General features: G+C 43.7%; 1 protein-coding gene across 1 annotated transcript in view; it reads right to left on the minus strand.

Annotated features, from left to right (window-relative positions):
- FBXW8 (F-box and WD repeat domain containing 8) overlaps positions 1-17,983 on the minus strand; it is a 435,985-nt gene that overhangs the window by 35,426 nt on the left and 382,576 nt on the right. The window contains exon 9 of the mRNA XM_063964341.1: positions 597-770. Within this exon, the coding sequence (XP_063820411.1) occupies positions 597-770 (174 nt within the window). The remainder of the gene's footprint in view (positions 1-596; positions 771-17,983) is intronic.

Consider the following 17,983-nt stretch of genomic DNA (forward strand, 5'->3'; position numbering starts at 1 on the left):
TGATGGAAAAAGGACATTGCTATTCTGATTTCTTGCATTATGTATAACACAGTTGCATGACTCCATCTAGTGACACAAAAGTAGAATGCAGCAGATGAGTATTTTATGCCTACACAGATATACAGTATATGAGCCTGTGTCAGTAATATTAGAATACTACTGTATTTATCAGTTTTGAAATGAAACTATGTTTTTTAATATTTTGATACATTATCAAGCAGAATGAATCTAACATTACAAGCCGTTAAAGGATTTCCTTTTAGATGAGGAACAGACTGCAGTTCCCTGCATACATCTAGCCCCCACTGTCCTGACATCTGCTTAGTGTCCATGCGTTTACCAGTGCAAAAAGCCACTCTCTGTAAGAATTTCAGAACTGCTAATTATGGTACATGACATGAGTGTGGTGGCTGGATGTATGGAGCGAACTGCACGTAATCCTCTTCTCAATAGACAGGTCCTCCAGTTGCATGTAATGCTATATGCATAGCGCTGGAGAGTGTCTCTAACCAATGAAAAAAGGCAGAAACGTGCATTTACAAAACTTACGTTTGCAGCTTAATGAATAGAGCAGTAAATCACACAATAAACAGTACCTTGCATGCATCTCCCATAATTTGGTACCCATTCTCTGATCCCAAGTACAGATCAGACCCTCCTCTCCTCCAGAAACCACCTTCCAGTCATCCATGCGCACGGCCGAGACTCCCAAGTTGTGGGCATACAAGGAACAGAGAGATTTGCTGCATCGCATATCATACACACGCACCCTGTAACACAAAAGATTAACTCAGGTATGCTTCTTATAACTAGAAAAATCTATATTAATTACCACAGCAGAGATTTAGACACCAGTATGTTTGCTACACTGTTATAAGATCCCTCTTAAAAAACTATGTGTGAGAGATTTTCATGGTTGTACATATAAATGAGTCTTAAAATTTGGTAAATCTATAGAGATGTAAATTTGAGACATCTTAATGTAAGTAAATATTAATCCATGGCTCTTGGCATTACCAGAGGCGCACCCGTAGCAGAGACGGTAACATTTTTTGTGGTTTATTAAATTCTACACACCTGAGGTGAAATCCAAATTTTGATCCGATCGTCCGCTTGGGCGTTATCGTTCAACGCAAGCCACGCATCGGTAATGACGTCATTATGTCAACCCCCTTTTTATCCCCTTAGGGGAGGTTTAGTAAAATCCTAATTATGTATTTTCCCTATTTCCCACTTGAAGAACACCTATGTTAAATCTCAGCTTTCTAACATATCGGGAAGTAAGAGATACATGCACACACACAAACATACTGTTCCCAAATATTACATATCATGTAGAATATTTAGAGAAAGTATAATATTTTAAGATCTGAAATAGTAATGGTACATATTTTAAGTGTTGCTCTGGCCATTCACATTTGCACCTTTTGCTAAAAAATGAGATGCACTTTTGTTGTTATTTGTGCAGTGATCCCCTCTATAAGAGACAAAGGGCTTAATTCAGCTTCAGTTGCAATTTTGCTAAATCACAAATGGCCGATTATCAGACAATTGCGCATGCGCAGGAAACGCATTGCACATGCACGGCCCAACATTTGCAATTCTTATGCGATGGCATCTTGCCGGGATGTGATCGCAGGGTGATTGACAGGCAACAGGCATTCATGGGCATACACATGGCATTTGCGGGGAGTGGTTGGGAAAACGGAGGAGTGTCATGGCTATTTTTGTGGCGTGCATCTGATGCCAGCTGCGAATTAAAACATGGCGCTTAGTGTCACATCGTTCTCATTATTCTGAGTATCTGTTGATGGTACTCTATTTCTGTGACTGCATATGCAGTTTTGCAATTGCATTGGTCGGCCTCTTTTACCTTTATGGGCGGCTCTTCACATGCGATTTTTAGCAGAAGCAGGATTGAGAAAATTGCTATTTCTGTCTCAATAGCGATCTAAGCTGAATGAGGTCCAAAATGCTATCATTCTACTAATCCCAGCAATTCGGTGTCATTTTGTTTTTCAGGAGTAGGGTCATTCCACGTGACTCAGTTACCTTTCCTGTTAATTTTTTGAAGTTTAAATGTACCACACACAGAAATGAAGCTGAAATTCTACATTATAAAAATATGACACTAATATATGGGGTAGACAGTCATAATTAATGCTTAGAAGCAGGAAAATATGTAGATACATTTTAATGTTTATATGCGTGACTCATTTTACAACAGACTAAACATAGGAACTGAGGGGACTTATATATTTATTTGAACCTGCTCTCCCAATTATGTTTATGATTGTTATACTATACACTTATAAGACCCTAAACTTATGATTGACACACTAATGCAAAAATTACATATCACATAACCGCTAACATTTTAGTATATTTCTTCAGCTAAAAGATCATACTATATTGTGAGATAATTAAAAATCAATATAATTTTCGCATATCAGTTTCCTGCATGTGTCAACTTTGAACATACTGTATATGGAAGTTGTTGAAGTGGATGCAAAAACAGCCACTTATTTTATATATTATCACCATATGAAATATTTCCTACATCTTCATAATTAATCAGGAAGATAAACAGGCTACATTGATAATTCATGTGGATTCTACAGATTTGAATAATTTGTATCAGAGCCCTTTGAAAAACAGAAATGTAATATGAGTCACGTGTCAAAAATAGGATTTTAATTACCTACCGGTAAATCCTTTTCTCGTAGTCCGTAGAAGATGCTGGGGTCCATATTAGTACCATGGGGTATAGATGGGTCCCTTGGGAGCCATAGGCACTTTAAGAGTTTAATAGTGTGGGCTGGCTCCTCCCTCCTTGCCCCTCCTACCAGACTCAGTCTAAAAACTGTGCCCGAGGAGACGGACATACTTCGAGAGAAGGAAATACACAGAAAGTGGTGAGATTCACACCAGCTCACACATAAAAAGGCAAACCAAGCTAACTAGCTCGAACAAGTCAGCAACGATTGAACAACAGTACTTAATCGAGTAACAATGCAGTAATTAACCAAGGAACAAGGTAGTACCGAACCAAGTAACAACTGCAGGAGAACGAAGCGCTGGGCGGGTGCCCAGCATCTTCTACGGACTATGAGAAAAGGATTTACTGGCAGGTATTAAAAATCCTATTTTCTCTTACGTCCTAGAGGATGCTGGGGTCCATATTAGTTCCATAGGGATGTGCCAAATCTCCCAGTACGGGAGGGGGAACACGGAGGCTCCTGCAGAACCGATTGACCAAACCGTAGGTCCTCAGAGGCCGAAGTAACAAACTTGTAGAACTTAGCAAACGTGTTCGACCCTGACCAAGTTGCTGCTCGGCAAAGCTGTAAAGCCGAGACTCCCCGGGCAGCCGCCCAGGAAGAACCCACTTTACGAGTAGAGTGGGCCTTAACGGATTTAGGACACGACAATCCTGCCGTAGAATAAGCATGCTGGATAGTGACCCTGATCCAGCGAGAAATTGTCTGCTTAGTAGCAGGCCACTCAACCATGTTGGGATCATAAAGGACAAACATAGTGTCCGACTTTCTGGGAAGAGAAGTTCTCTTCACATAAATCTTCGAAGCCCTCACAACATCCAAAGACTTTGAAGTAATTGAGGAATCAGTAGCCACTGGCGCCACAATAGGTTGATTTATATGAAAAGCCGACACAACCTTCGGAAGAAATTACTGACGCATCCTGAGCTCAGCTCTATCTTCATGAAAAATCAATAGGGGCTCTTGTAGGACAATGCCCCCTATTCCGACACACATCTAGCAGACAGTGTGACAGTCTTCAAAGTAAGAAACTTGACCTCAACCTCCTGCAAAGGCTCGAACAAATCCGATTGCAGTAACTGCAGTACCACGTTAAGGTCCCAATGTATCGTTGGAGGCACAAAGGGAGGTTGGATGTGCAGCACCCCTTTCAAGAAAGTCTGAAACTCAGGGAGGGCAGCCAATTGTTTCTAGAAGAAAATGGACAAGGTCGAAATCTGGACTTTTATGGAACCCAGGCGCAGGCCCACATCCACACCGGGTGGTCTTCAGTATGCCGACTGACGGGATCCCGGTGCACAGTATACCGGCGCCGGGATCCCGACACTTATTCTCCCTCGTGGGGGTCCACGACCCCCCTGGAGGGAGAATAAAATAGTGTGGCGTGCGTAGCGCGCCACCGTGCCCGTAGCGTGGCGAGCGCAGCGAGTCCGCAAGGGGCTCATTTGCGCTCGCCACACTGTCGGTAAGCCGGCGGTCGGGCTCCCGGCGCCGGTATGCTGGTCGCCGGGAGCCCGACCGCCGGCCTACCATAGTGAACCTTCCACACCTGCTTGCAGGAAGAGAAAATGTCCAAGTTGAAACTCCACTGTAGGAAACTTCTTGGATTCGCACCAAGACACGTACTTTTTACAAATCCGATGGTAATGATTTGATGTTACTCCCTTTCTAGCCTGTATCAGGGTAGGAATAACTTTGTTCGGAATGCCCTTCCGAGGTAAGATCTGGCGTTCAACCTCCATGCCGTCAAACGTAGCCGTGGTAAGTCTTGATAAACGAACGGCCCCTGTTGCAGAAGGTCCTCTCGAAGAGGACTCGGATCTTCCAGCAGTAACTCTAGATCTAGAAGATCCGCGTACCAAGCTCTTCGTGGCCAGTCTGGAGCAATGAGGATCGCCTGAACTCTTGTTCTCTTTATTAGTTTGAGAATCCTTGGGATGGGTGGAAGTGGAGGGAACATATACACTAACTTGAACACCCACGGAGTTACCAGGTCGTCCACCGCCACTGTCTGTGGATCCCTCGACCTGGAACAATACCTCCGAAGCTTCTTGTTGAGGCGTGAGGCCATCATGTCTATTTGAGGTACACCCCAAAGACTTGTCACCTCTGCGAACACCTCTGGGTGGAGGCCCCACTCTCCCGGATGGAGATCGTGTCTGCTGAGGAAGCCAGCTTCCCAGTTGTCCACTCCCGGAATGAAGATTGCTGACAGCGCCACCGCGTGCTTTTCCGCCCAGAGGATGATTCTTTTTACCTCTGACATTGCAGCTCTGCTCTTCGTTCCACCTTGTCGGTTTATGTAGGCCACTGTCGTTACATTGTCCGACTGAACTTGAATGGCCTGATCTTTTTTTAGAAGATGTGCCGCTTGTACAAGACCGTTGTACACGGCCCTTTTTCCAGAATGTTTATCGGAAGGATGGATTCCAGACTTGACCAACTTCCTTGGAAGTTTTCCCCCTGGGGGACTGCTCCCCAACCTCTGAGACTTGCATCCATGGTTAGGAGGATCCAATTCTGAATCCCAAACCTGCGGCCCTCTAGTAGGTGAGAAGTTTGCAGCCACCAGAGGAGCGATATTCTGGCTTTAGGTGACAGACGTATCCTCTGGTGCATGTGAAGATGAGATCCCGACCATTTGTCCAGGAGATCCAGTTGGAAAAGACCGTGCATGGAATCTTCCGTACTGTAGAGCCTCGTAGGAGGCAACCATCTTCCCCAGAAGGCGAAGGCTCTGATGAACCGATACTCGGGCTGGCTTCAGGACATCCCGGACCATTGTTTGTGTCACCTATGCTTTCTCCTCCGGAAGAAACACGCTCTGTACTTCCGTGTCGAGGATCATCCCCAGGAAGGACAGTCTCCTTGTCGGCTCTAAATACGACTTTGGAAGGTTCAGGATCCATCCATGATCCTGGAGTAGTTGAGTCGGGAGAGCAATGCTCTGTAACAGCTTCTCCCTGGAAGACACTTTTATCAGTAGGTCGTCAGATAAGTAATTATGTTTACACCTTGGTGAACACTCTTGGTGCCGTGGAGAGGCCAAACGGCAGCGCCTGGAATTGATAGTGACAGTCCAGCAGCGCAAATCTGAGATAAGCCTGGTGAGGTGGCCAGATCGGGATGTGAAGGTACGCATCCTTGATATCCAGGGATACCAGGAATTCCCCTTCCTCCAGACCCGAGATCACTGCTCTCAGAGACTCCATCTTGAATTTGAATTACCTCAAGTAGGGGTTCAATGATTTTAGGTTTAATATTGGTCTTACCACACCATCTGGTTTCGGTACCACAAACAGGTTTGAGTAATAACCCTTGTGGTGTAGGTGAGGTGGAACCGGAACAATGACATGATATATGACCTTGGCAATTTTTGAATGGCTTCCTGTAGGATAGCACTTTCTGTCAGCAAAGGTGGCAAGCCCGATTTGAAGAATCTGTGAGGCGGGAGTTCTTGAAACTCCAGTCTGTACCCCTGGGTAACAATTTCCAGTACCCAGGGATCCAGGCAAGAGGACTCCCAGACATGACTGAAATTTCATAGTCTTGCTCCCACCTGCCCTTACTCCTGGCTGGGGGGTCCACTGTCATGCCGAGGATTTTGCGGAAGCAGCATCAGGTTTCTGCTCCTGGGGACCTGCGGGTGTAGGTTTTCGGGATTTTCCCCGGCCACCTCTAATGAAAGTGGATGGAGATTTGGACATTTTTGCTTTAGCGGTCCGAAAGGACTGCATCGCAGACATATAATATGATTTCTTAGTCTGTGGTGCAGCAGAGGGAAGAAAGGTTGACTTACCAGCAGTTGCCGTAGAGATCCACGCATCTAACGCTTCCCCAAACAGAGCCTGACCTGTGAAGGGTAGGTTCTCCACACTCTTCTTAGATTCCGCGTCCGCAGACCATTGGCACAGCCAGAGTCCCCTGCATGCAGAGACAGCAATGGAAGACGTCCGTACAGTCAGATGACCAAGGGTCCTTCATGGTCTCCACCATGAAACCTGTATGTGATGTAAAAATATTTCAATGTCACTTCTATCCATAGTATCTAAATCCTCTAGTAATGTGCCTGACCACTTTACTATGGCTTTAGAAATCCATGCACAAGCGATAGTGGGCCTTTGTGCCACGCCTGAAGCAGTGTATATGGATTTCAGCGTAGTCTCAATCTTGCGGTCTGCCGGCTCTTTCAAAGCGGTAGACCCAGGGACAGGTAAAACCACCTTTTTAGACAATCTAGAAGCGTCTACTATAGGGGGGTTTTCCCACTTTTTCCTATCCTGTTCAGGGAAAGGAAAAGCAATGAGAACCCTTTTTGGGATCTGGAATTTTTTCTCCGGGTTTTCCCAGGATTTTTCAAACAGTGCATTTAATTCCTTAGATGCAGGGAAGGTAAGGGAGGCTTTCTTATTGTCTGTAAAGTAAGCCTACTCGTCCTGCTCAGGTACCTTTTCAGCATTGTGTAAAACATCCCTAATGGCCTCAATCATGAGCTGCACCCCCTTAGCAAGGGATGCCTCACCCCCCGTATATCCCCTTCACCGTCTCCCATATCAGAGTCGGTATCAGTGTCGACTGGCATTATCTGGGCAAAAGCACGTTATTGTGGACATATACCCGGGGATCTTAAGGAGGTATTGGGAACAGAACACAACAAAACCTCTACAGATTTCCTCAAAACCTGTGTTTCAGTCTCATTATGAGTTATCCTAGATGAAATCTGGGATATCATTCCCTCCCTTAATTGAAGCCACCCACAAAGGTTTGGATTCAGCAGGCTGAGACATTATATTACATTCCTGAGTACATGGAATGGATTCCTCTGGAGAAGATGCACACTCTGCAGCACAAGATACAGAGTCCCTGGACATGGCAATGTGAGATATATGTACACACACAGGAAAATGTCAGACATAGTTTCCCCAAGTACCTTCAGAGAGACACAGAGTTAAGGAGCCAGCACACACAGCGCCCCAGTAGGCAGTTATAGAATAAAAGCCTGGCGCTGACTGAGTAACCTAAATAGACTACACAGTTGATATGTGACTAAAAAAAAAACCCCTCCCCCCTTCTATAACCCCCTGGTACCGCACAGGATAGCTAAAGTTATGTGGAGGGTCAGCGCTCCCTGTCAGCGTCTCTGTCTGTGGAACTGAAGAGAGAAAATGGCACTGGTGAGTGCTGGATCCGCTCTGAGAAGCTCCGCCCCCTTGTAATGGCGCATCTTCCCGCACTTTAGAAGATTATACTGGCCTGAGGTAATACATTGCTGGCAGTAGACAGAGTCCCTGATAGCTAGAGTGACCAGTTTGTAGGGTATTGCGCTGGCCCAGGGCGCCCCTCACAGTGTGCCTCTGAGCCCTCCGGAGCACAGCGTGAGCGTGGCGCTCCCACCCTGACGCCGCCATTCTCACCGGCTCCCCGCTTGTCGGGTCACCGGTGTCCTACTCACCACTCTATGTCTTCTGGCTCTGTTAGGGGGTGGCGCAGTGCTGCGGGAGTGAGCGGTCGCCTCGGGGGCTTGCGATCATCACCCTCAGGAGCTCAGTGTTCTGTCAGCGGAGATCGTGGCCATTAACCTCTAGGGTTGGACACTACTCCCCCCCCCCCCCCCCCCCCAAGTCCCACGAAGCAAGGAGGCTGTTGCCAGCAGCCTCCCTGTGCCGAAACTCTTTAAAAAAAACAACAAAACTAAAAACTCCTAGGAGCTCTCCTAGCTGTGACCAGCTCCACCGGGCACATTTTCTACACCAAGTCTGGTAGGAGGGGCATAGAGGGAGGAGCCAGCCCACACTATTAAACTCTTAAAGTGCCCATGGCTCCCAAGGGACCCATCTATACCCCATGGTACTAATACAGACCCCAGCATCCTCTAGGACGTAAGATGAACTGATTTAAAGTATAGTTTGATTACCATACATTTTTCATGTATTGTGTCCTATACTTTATGAAATGACCCATTACAAAAAGTGTCTCACCTGCTTTTTAAAACAGTTTCAAATCCACTATTTGCGTTTTATTTGAGCCATAATTTAAACTTGATCTATGGGAGATGCAATAGTGGTCACAGCATCTCACACAGTGGGATCAGGATGGAAAGGTAACTCAATTAGGAAAATAAAATGAACTACAAAAAAATAAAACAGAAAGGTGTCACCTTTATTATTGTGGACGTCAGCAGGATAAAAGTGATCCAAGTGAAGTGCTAACATGTTTCTTGCCTATTTTTCTATCTATAATACTGCTGCACGCCACTGTCTATCGCAGGCTTCTTAACACAACTAGTAATACAGGGTATACAGTATGTAATGCTTTGAAAATAAATAATAATGATTACACATCTCAGAACACAGTGGGTTATTACGCAAAATATTTATCATTTAGCAATAACATATATATATATATAACAATGTCAAACGGAGGCTGCTGAGGGACATAAAATTTAATTAGATTAGATTTTATTGTTAGGATGATATGACACATTACAAATAATAAAGTTGATTAAAGCAATATGAATTGAGAGGGGTCAACAACAGGATGAATAGATAAATATCAATATAAGGGGGTGGGTTCGCTCTAGATTGACGGGCAGTAGGATACGGACTGCTGTTAATCTGTGAGGCAATTTCTATTGTAGAATAGATCTACAGGACTGAATTGAGATTTCAACTAGTAAGGACAGACATAGTATAATACAGATTCAGCTTGGTTTAGATTTAGTTTAGTTAGATTCCCTCAGTGGCTCAGGGGTAATTCAGACCGCATCTCTGCAGCGGCAGCGATCGCAGTTTGAATTACTTTGTGGACTGCGCAAGCACAGCGGCCGCACTGCACATGCGCATCCCGGAGCCCAGTGAGATGCGATCAGCATTTCAGTGTTGAAATCGCCTTTTCCTGATTGGCAGGCAGAGGCGGTCACAGGGCGGGTGGGGGCGTGCCAACGGCATTAGAACGTCAAACGCAGGAGCTGCTTTGGCAGGGAGCTACTCAGCGGGTGCAAAGGCATCGCTGCTTTGCAATGCATTTGTACCCGTGCAGGGGGGGAGGCAGAGACAAACATGCCAGGCGGACTAGTCCTGTGCTGGGCTTCCCCACGCATGTCTGTGAAACTGATCGTAGCACATCTACGATCAGATATCTACGATCAGGTCTGAGTTAGACCCTCAGTTCCTCAACTACTACTAAAATAGTTATGTAAATTAACTGCAATCTAATAGGTCAAGAAAAGGTCTGTCAATCAATTGTCCAAGTAGAAGATTTTTAGTTGTGAACCTGATAAGCAGAAGCGATAGTCACATTATACAGGATGGAGGTCTGAATAGTCTATGCAGGCTAATTACATGATCTTAGGAATCCGGTCGGTGGGTCACTCCTTGAATAACGGATTTCACTTTCCATGTACCCAAATCTATCAATTTATAGTGATATTATAAACAGGAGAAGATTTTTTTTTATAACATTTTGATGATAGAGGGAAAGGATATGACGTTTGCCTGTGGTGGTATGTGGTGTATATAGTTAGAAAATAAATACTGATAGTTATCATGGTGGAGATGAGATTTATTTTATAGTCCCCTGAAACGCAGTCATAAAATAAAGTTTTGCAACCCATATGTTAGTATAACTATACAAACAGATGTAGGAGCCTAATTCACCCATTTACAGAGTATCACCATCAGCAACAAAGACATTATTGCACACAGATACACAATATTAGCAATAGTTAGTGGCTGCCCTCACTAGAGACACCTGCACTATGTTACTCTAACAAAGATAATGGTAACCATAGATACATACAATATACAGTATGGAGATACTGAGGACCTTATTCAGAGATGACACAGGGGGCGATTCCGACTTGATCGTAGCCGTGCTAAATTTAGCACAGCTACGATCAGGAACCCAGACATGTGGAGGGATGCCCAGCACAGGGCTAGCCCGCCCCGCATGTCAGTCCCTGCCCCGTTGCTGAAGTACAAAAGCATCGCATAGCGGCAATGCTTTTGTACTTCTAAGTAGCTCCCGGCCAGCGCAGTATTTCTCTTTATCTGTGAAAATATAACAACCAAGCAAAACATATTAATGTTCCTGTGTATGATAAAAGAAACCCATATCAGACGTCCTCTTGGTGGTACTTGAGAGCTGGAGTTGAGAACCACTGCTATATATTATATGAATTTCTGATAAATGTTTTATCCACATATAATCTAAACTAAATAAGAATATGCTCTCATATCTACCTGTACATATTCAACAACACTATAATATATATAATAATTCAATGTTCTCATATACCTTAATCTGTAATTTATGTTTGTTCTCAAGGCAGATACTTTTTTTTAGTAGCATATTGAAATAAAATTATTTTGATGTTTGGCTTTGGGCCATTTATACGTTTGTATTTTAGTCACTCCAGTGTGACTCGCTGTATGATTTGGGTCATTGTCCTGCTTAAATATAAAACTTGCCACTTTCTTATGCCGGGTACACAGTATGACATTGTTAACAATGTGGCCAATTCCAACCGATCGGAACGACACATCGTTAAAAGCGTCCAGTGTGTACACACTAGATCGTTAGCGATGCGTGCTCCCGCGGATCGCTAGCTTCATCCCCGGTCGGCTGTACATGGAACTCAATCTGGGGATGTCACTAGTGATGCCATGCTGCAGAACTGCTTGCTGGACACACATATCGTTTAGTGTGTATCCGGTATAACTGTTAACAATAGAGCACAGCCAGACTTTAATTAAAACTGTTTGCGCCAAATTGAATCTCCCCCATAGAGCATTTAAGTCGGGTCGTATAATGAAGACATGTTGAAGCATGCCTGTATACAAAATTTGTGGATGCTCCACAAACAGTTTTAATTAAAGTCTGGCTGTGCTCTATTGTTAACAGTTATATCGGGTACACACTAAACGATATGTGTATCCGGCAAGCAGTTCTGCAGCATGGCATCGCTAGCGACATCCCCAGATTGAGCTGCATGTACAGCAGACTGGGGCTGATGCTAGCGATCCGTGGGAGTGCGCATCGCTAACGACCTAGTGTGTACACACTGGACGCTTTTAACGATGTGTCGCTCCGATCCGTCGGAATTAGCCACATCGTTAACAATGTCGTCTAGTGTGTACCCGGCATAAGAAAATTTGCAAGTTTTATATTTCAACAGGACAATGACCCAAATCATACAGCAAGTCACATTGGAGTGACTAAAATACAAACGTATAAATATCCTGGAGTGGCCCAGTCAGGGCCAAACAACAAATGCATGGAGAAGCTCTGGAGCGATTGGACAACTGCTGTTCCTCAATGGCCCTAGTCCATCCTGATGGTTCTCCAGCAATATGGAAAAAGCTGGCAGAGACTTTACCAATCTTCACAAAAGCGGTCATTGCAGATAAATATATTTATACCAAGTATTAAAGCAAGAAGGATAAATACTTATGTAATCAATTACTGTCTGTTTTTTATTTGTAATTAACAAAAAGCTTTAAAGTATTTCACGTTAATTAATCCTAAGAATCCAGAATAAAGGCATTATGAGAACGTGTCCCTCAGGTGTATGAGTCAAACATTTCCAAAATGAACAGCTTCCCCTATCCTTTTAGCTGATTAGCAAATGCCTTTCCACAGGCACCAAAACACACCCCTGGGTGCACTTTTAGGTACTTCACCACAACTTTCTAGCAAATATATATGACTGGAAACATGGCCATATTCCTCACCATACTCAAACTCCCTTTAGCATACAGTATGACTCTTATTTAGATTACAATTGGTCCACATCACTCATACTGCAGTTTATGTACAGGCAAGTATACATAACTTTTCAGTCTGATCATTTGCGTATTGCTGGGATTTTATGGCTGAAATACATAATACATAATATGTTGCAATAGGTCTTAAAATTTGTCCGGCATAATCTGTATTTGCCTGGTGTTCCTGGCAGAATGAATATGTGTAAAATACAGCAAATTGCTACAGGCTAGGTATCACTGATCCCTATGCCTAAACGTGCACTGCTTTCTCCCCAGAAGGCCCCAACAAATGCTCTAATAGTTCTAATTATAAAGAGGTGAATGCCAAGGCTTGCAGTGTTACATGACACTGAACAGTATTGGAGTAATTCTTGTGTAAGCCAAACTACTGCCTATCAGGCTGGATACTCTGGCATACAAGTAGAAATGTTCAACTTTAACAGCAATAAGCAAATGGGCTTATTATGAACAGGAGAATATGAATTAATAACATGTCAGTGTAGTCCCTTTCTCTTCATAGTAATACAGGTTGAGTATTCCTTATCCAAAATGCTTGGGACCAGAAGTATTTTGGATATCGGATTTTTCCATATTTTGGAATAATTGCATACCATAATGAGATATCATGGCGATAGGACCCAAGTCTAAGGACAGAATGCATTTACTGTATGTTTCATATACACCTTATACACACAGCCTGAAGGTAATTTTAGCAAATATTTTTAATAACTTTGTGCATTAAGCAAAGTGTGTGTACATTCACACAATTCATTTATGTTTCATACACACCTTATATACACAGCCTGAAGGTCATTTAATAGAATACTTTTAAAACTTTGGGGGTCATTCCGAGTTGATCGCTCGCTAGCTAGTTTTAGCAGCCGTGCAAACGCTATGCCGCCACCCACCCTGGAGTGTATTTTAGCTTAGCAGAAGTGCGACCACATGTGCAGCCGAGCTCAGCAAAAACAGTCTGTGCAGTTTCTGAGTAGCTCTTAACCTACTCAGCGCTTGCGATCACTTCAGCCTATTCGTGTCCGGATTTGACGTCATACACCCGCCCAGCGAACGCCCAGCCACGCCTGCGTTTTTTCAGAGATGCCTGCGTTTTTGCAAACACTCCCTGAAAACGGTCAGTTGACACCCAGAAATGCCCCCTTCCTGTCAATCTTCTTGTGGCCGTCAGTGCGACTGAAAACTTCACTAGAACCTGAGCACAACCACAAAGAGCTTTGTACCCGTACGTCGCGCGTGCACATTGCGGGCCATACGCATGCGCATAAATGCCGTTTTTTCACCAGATCCCTGCAAAAATCGGCAGCAAGCGATCAACTCGGAATGACCCCCTTCGTGTATTAAAAAACGTTTGTGTACATTGAGCAATCAGAAAACAAAAAGTTTCACTATCTCAGTCTCACTCAAAAAATTCCGTATTTCGGAATATTTGGATATGGAATACTCAACCTGTAATATTATCACTAGAAACTCCCTGTGAACACCATAACCTAATAAACTTCTGCACTGACATGTATATGAACTGCAGTCCACTGGTACCCTCAAACTAACTGAAGCAAGGCCACATATAAACAAATGAAATACAGCAATCTGCCAGAATGTCAGCAATCTTCATATTTCTTTGAAACATATGCCTCTTCTTCCATTGTGAATGATGTTGACCAAAAAAAGGTAACTGTAGCCCTTTATAGAATCATTGTCAGTTATATTGGGGAGTGGAGTGACACACGGTTCTCTATAACATCATTTAGCAATCTGGTAAAACTGTATTTTGGAGAGAACTCAGACTAAAATGAGAAGAATAATTTATCAAGAATGTCACGATCCAGTGCCCTGAAATAACGAGCTCTGGCACAAACCCAGAGCTTTATGGCATCTTTACTCCCTAGGTTCCGAGGATTGGGGAAGGGTGCAGGTGCCTGGAATAGGAAGGTGGTAAGTGTCAGCTTGAAAAGAGGAAATGTATCTTTGCCAAAACCCAGCACACCCAGCTCAGAAGAGAAGGGGGGACACTTTGCCAAAAGCGTCATCTGGTGACATTCTGTTGTGGTTTACTATTCACACAGTTTAGGCCTGTTCTGAAAGCCTTTGAACATAAACACAGGACATGTATACCTTGGATCATACCATTTTATCACCCAATCTGCAACTCTCACACAAACATTATATGTCTGCAGTGAGTATGAATATTGGCTGCTGCATACTTATAGTTCCCCAAGTCTAACAAAGTGGCCTCTACGTTTCCAATACTACATTTCTGTCCATCTAATGCTCACAACAGGCAATACTGTATATTATTATTTACTTATATATCATCTAGCCCACAGGTTCTCAAACTCGGTCGTCAGGACCCCACACACTGCATGTTTTGCAGGTCTCTACACAGATTCACACGTGAAATAATTAGCTCCACTTGTGGACCTTGAAAATGAGTCAGTAAATTATGAATACTTATATTCTTATATACACCTGTGCATCTGCTGGGTGACCTGCAAAACGTGAACTGTGTGGGGTCCTGAGGACAGAGGTTGAAAACCTATGATCTAGCCAATGAGAATGTACAGTACTGAGAACACATACTTTGTTTTCTGAAAAATTGTGGCAATAGTCTATACGCTGGAGGTAGATGTCCAGGTGGGCCGTGTGAGGGAAAACGGTGCAGTGGGGCTGAGCTACGATTAGTGCAATGGCAGCATTTTTATTTAATTACTTAACTGACAGAATTATGCATTACATTTTTTCCTCAGCTGGAAAACCCCTTTCACATTTTTGTACTATACCACTGGAAACAATATTAACATTTAGACTGTTTACTCTGCGTAACAAAACTATTATCGGCAAAGGGTCGGCAACAGCACCCGGTCTCGCACCCTCGTGGGCTGATTCGCCCTGAACTAGCACAAAAGTGCTCAGAGCCCTATCAAGCCGCCGTAATAAGTAAAAAAAAAAAAAAAGTCTAATATTTAGATGGGATGCAGTCAAAATGCCGGCTGTCGGGATCACGGCATTCAGGAGACAGACACCAGAATCCCGACAGACTGCATTTTACCGACGGCCAGACTACCGACACCCAGCAATAATTACCACTCGGTTGATGGGTCCACACCACCAACCGAGTGGGAATAGAACCAGTGGTGAGCGAAGCTCGCGTCCGGGCCCAATGCGTGGCGAGCACAGCGAACTCGCTGCCAGACAGGATGTCAGTCTCCCAACAGCATCGGACGGGATGCCGCTGTCAGGATACTGACAGCCGGCATCCCGTCTGGCAGTATTATATAACCGATCCATGTAGATAATTCATTCCATAGCTATTTCCCTGTGAACACAAATTTTACTCTTATTATTCTGACGTCAAATGCACACACGCAGTTAAACATCCGCTGGTGTACTCATCCAAAAACTGAGCTCTGCAGGAAAATATCTTCAGGCTACTCCATTAACACAGATTTAATGAAGGAACTCGCCAGTCTAGATTAAACCTTAGAAAATCAGAGAAAGTCCTATGTTCTGGTACACACAAGGGAACAAAAAAACAAAACATAAAACTTTGTACCATTTGAAGTTAGAATAAACATCAAATCCAACCCGTCAGTACCTCCCCATACCACTGGAAGCTGCGCATGCTCCAACATGGAACGATAACACATCTATTTATCAGCAGAAAACTGGGGCACAGCGCATGTATGTTGTAGAGGCCATATTCATTTACCCAATTATCCAAATTACTACTACTACGGGCAACGCATTCTCACCCGTTCACATTATAGCATCAATACGTACACAGCGAGTCCTCGTACAAGTAAATCACCTCCTCATTGTCACTTCCCGAATCAGAGGACATTGGTATGCCAACGACAATCGCTCAAAATACAAATACTGTATATAAACTTAGATTCATAAATACAGTGTTTCTCTAAATAAAGTTCACCTATTTCAAGTAGTCCACAGCATAACTACTAATCCAAATGTCGTCAAATTTTCAGTATGTCTTAATAAGGCCATAGGAAACAAATTCATGCAAAAAATAAAATAAAAATGGAGTTACAAAAAAAATCATCACTGTTTAGGTGGGTATCCAATTAGCCGCTAATTGTGTCGCCAGGGGGCTATCCTGTTAACCCCGATAAGCCGTCGCAAAACATGGCTTCTCAGGGATTTTACCTGCCTCAGGCAGGCGAAACCAAATCACCGGATGGTTTCACCGGAAACAGGGGCGGTTTCTACTGAAAACACACAGGTTTCATTGAACCTGTGTGTTTGAGAGAATTTTTTTTTTTTTTTTTACAGGCAACCAAATTGGATAGACTGTCAAAAAAAGAAATATCTGTGAAACATCTGGAAAAAACTAACATTTTTCGCGACCAATGTGTCTTCTCAGGTAATTGGATGCCCCCTTAGAGTCCTTCTCTGAGGAGAATTTGAAATTGGTTGATTTGGTTGGTTGATTTGTGTTGCTTATTGTTATTAAAATATAAATTGTATAGATTCCACTTTTTAATTGATTTTATTACCCCTTAATTGGACTTTATATGAAAATTTCATACTGCCTAACATGACCCATTCCATAGGTACAAAATGCTCTGTTCCTGGACTTCCTTGCCAGTGGCAACTGCAGAGGTGCGGCTGCAGCGCAGTCCAAAATTCAAAGGGTGGAGCCAAACCAGTAAGTCCCAGACGGCGATGTTTGACAGTGTTTGGGGTGGCAGCAGGTGTGGCGCCTCTAATTGAATTTTGGACTGCGCTGTAGCTCCTCCTCTGCTTGACGTGCTAAAGGATATTTGCATATCTGATACCTTACAGGAAGAAAAACGCTGCCTGCTGGTGATTTTTTTCAACTGTATATCCTTTCCATGGCCTCATTAAGATGTACTGAAAATTTGACAACACTCAGAGAAGTAGTTTTTACTGTAGATTGCTTGGAATAGGTGAACTTTAATTATAGACACCATGTACTGTACATCACATCCATAATTATCCAAACTAGAAAATATACGTTATGGTAAGAACTTACCGTTGATAATGGTATTTCTCCTATGTCCACAGGTTTCCGCAGGATAACAATGGGATATGATGGAGCGACAGCGGATTGGCACAAAACGATCACAAGCTTTCAGTCCTCCCAGGATGCAATGGGCCCATCCATATATCCCCGCCCACTGGCTCAGGCAAATCGGTTGTATTCCAAAGCATTTAGGCAGGAGCATTATTTAGAACCCTATTCAGGCGAGAAGAACCCACGTGCACACCCTTCCATGCAAGAGGGAAGAGTTTAGTGAGTATAAAGATCCTCAAATCAGGTGCGTCAGGGTGGGATCCCTGTGGAAACCTGTGGACATAGGAGAAATACCGTTATCAAGGGTAAGTTCTTACCATAACGTGTATTTCTCCGGCAGGGTCCACAGGTTATCCACAGGATAACAATGG

This window comes from Pseudophryne corroboree, chromosome 1 (assembly GCF_028390025.1).
Source record: "Pseudophryne corroboree isolate aPseCor3 chromosome 1, aPseCor3.hap2, whole genome shotgun sequence".
Lineage (NCBI taxonomy): Eukaryota > Metazoa > Chordata > Amphibia > Anura > Myobatrachidae > Pseudophryne > Pseudophryne corroboree.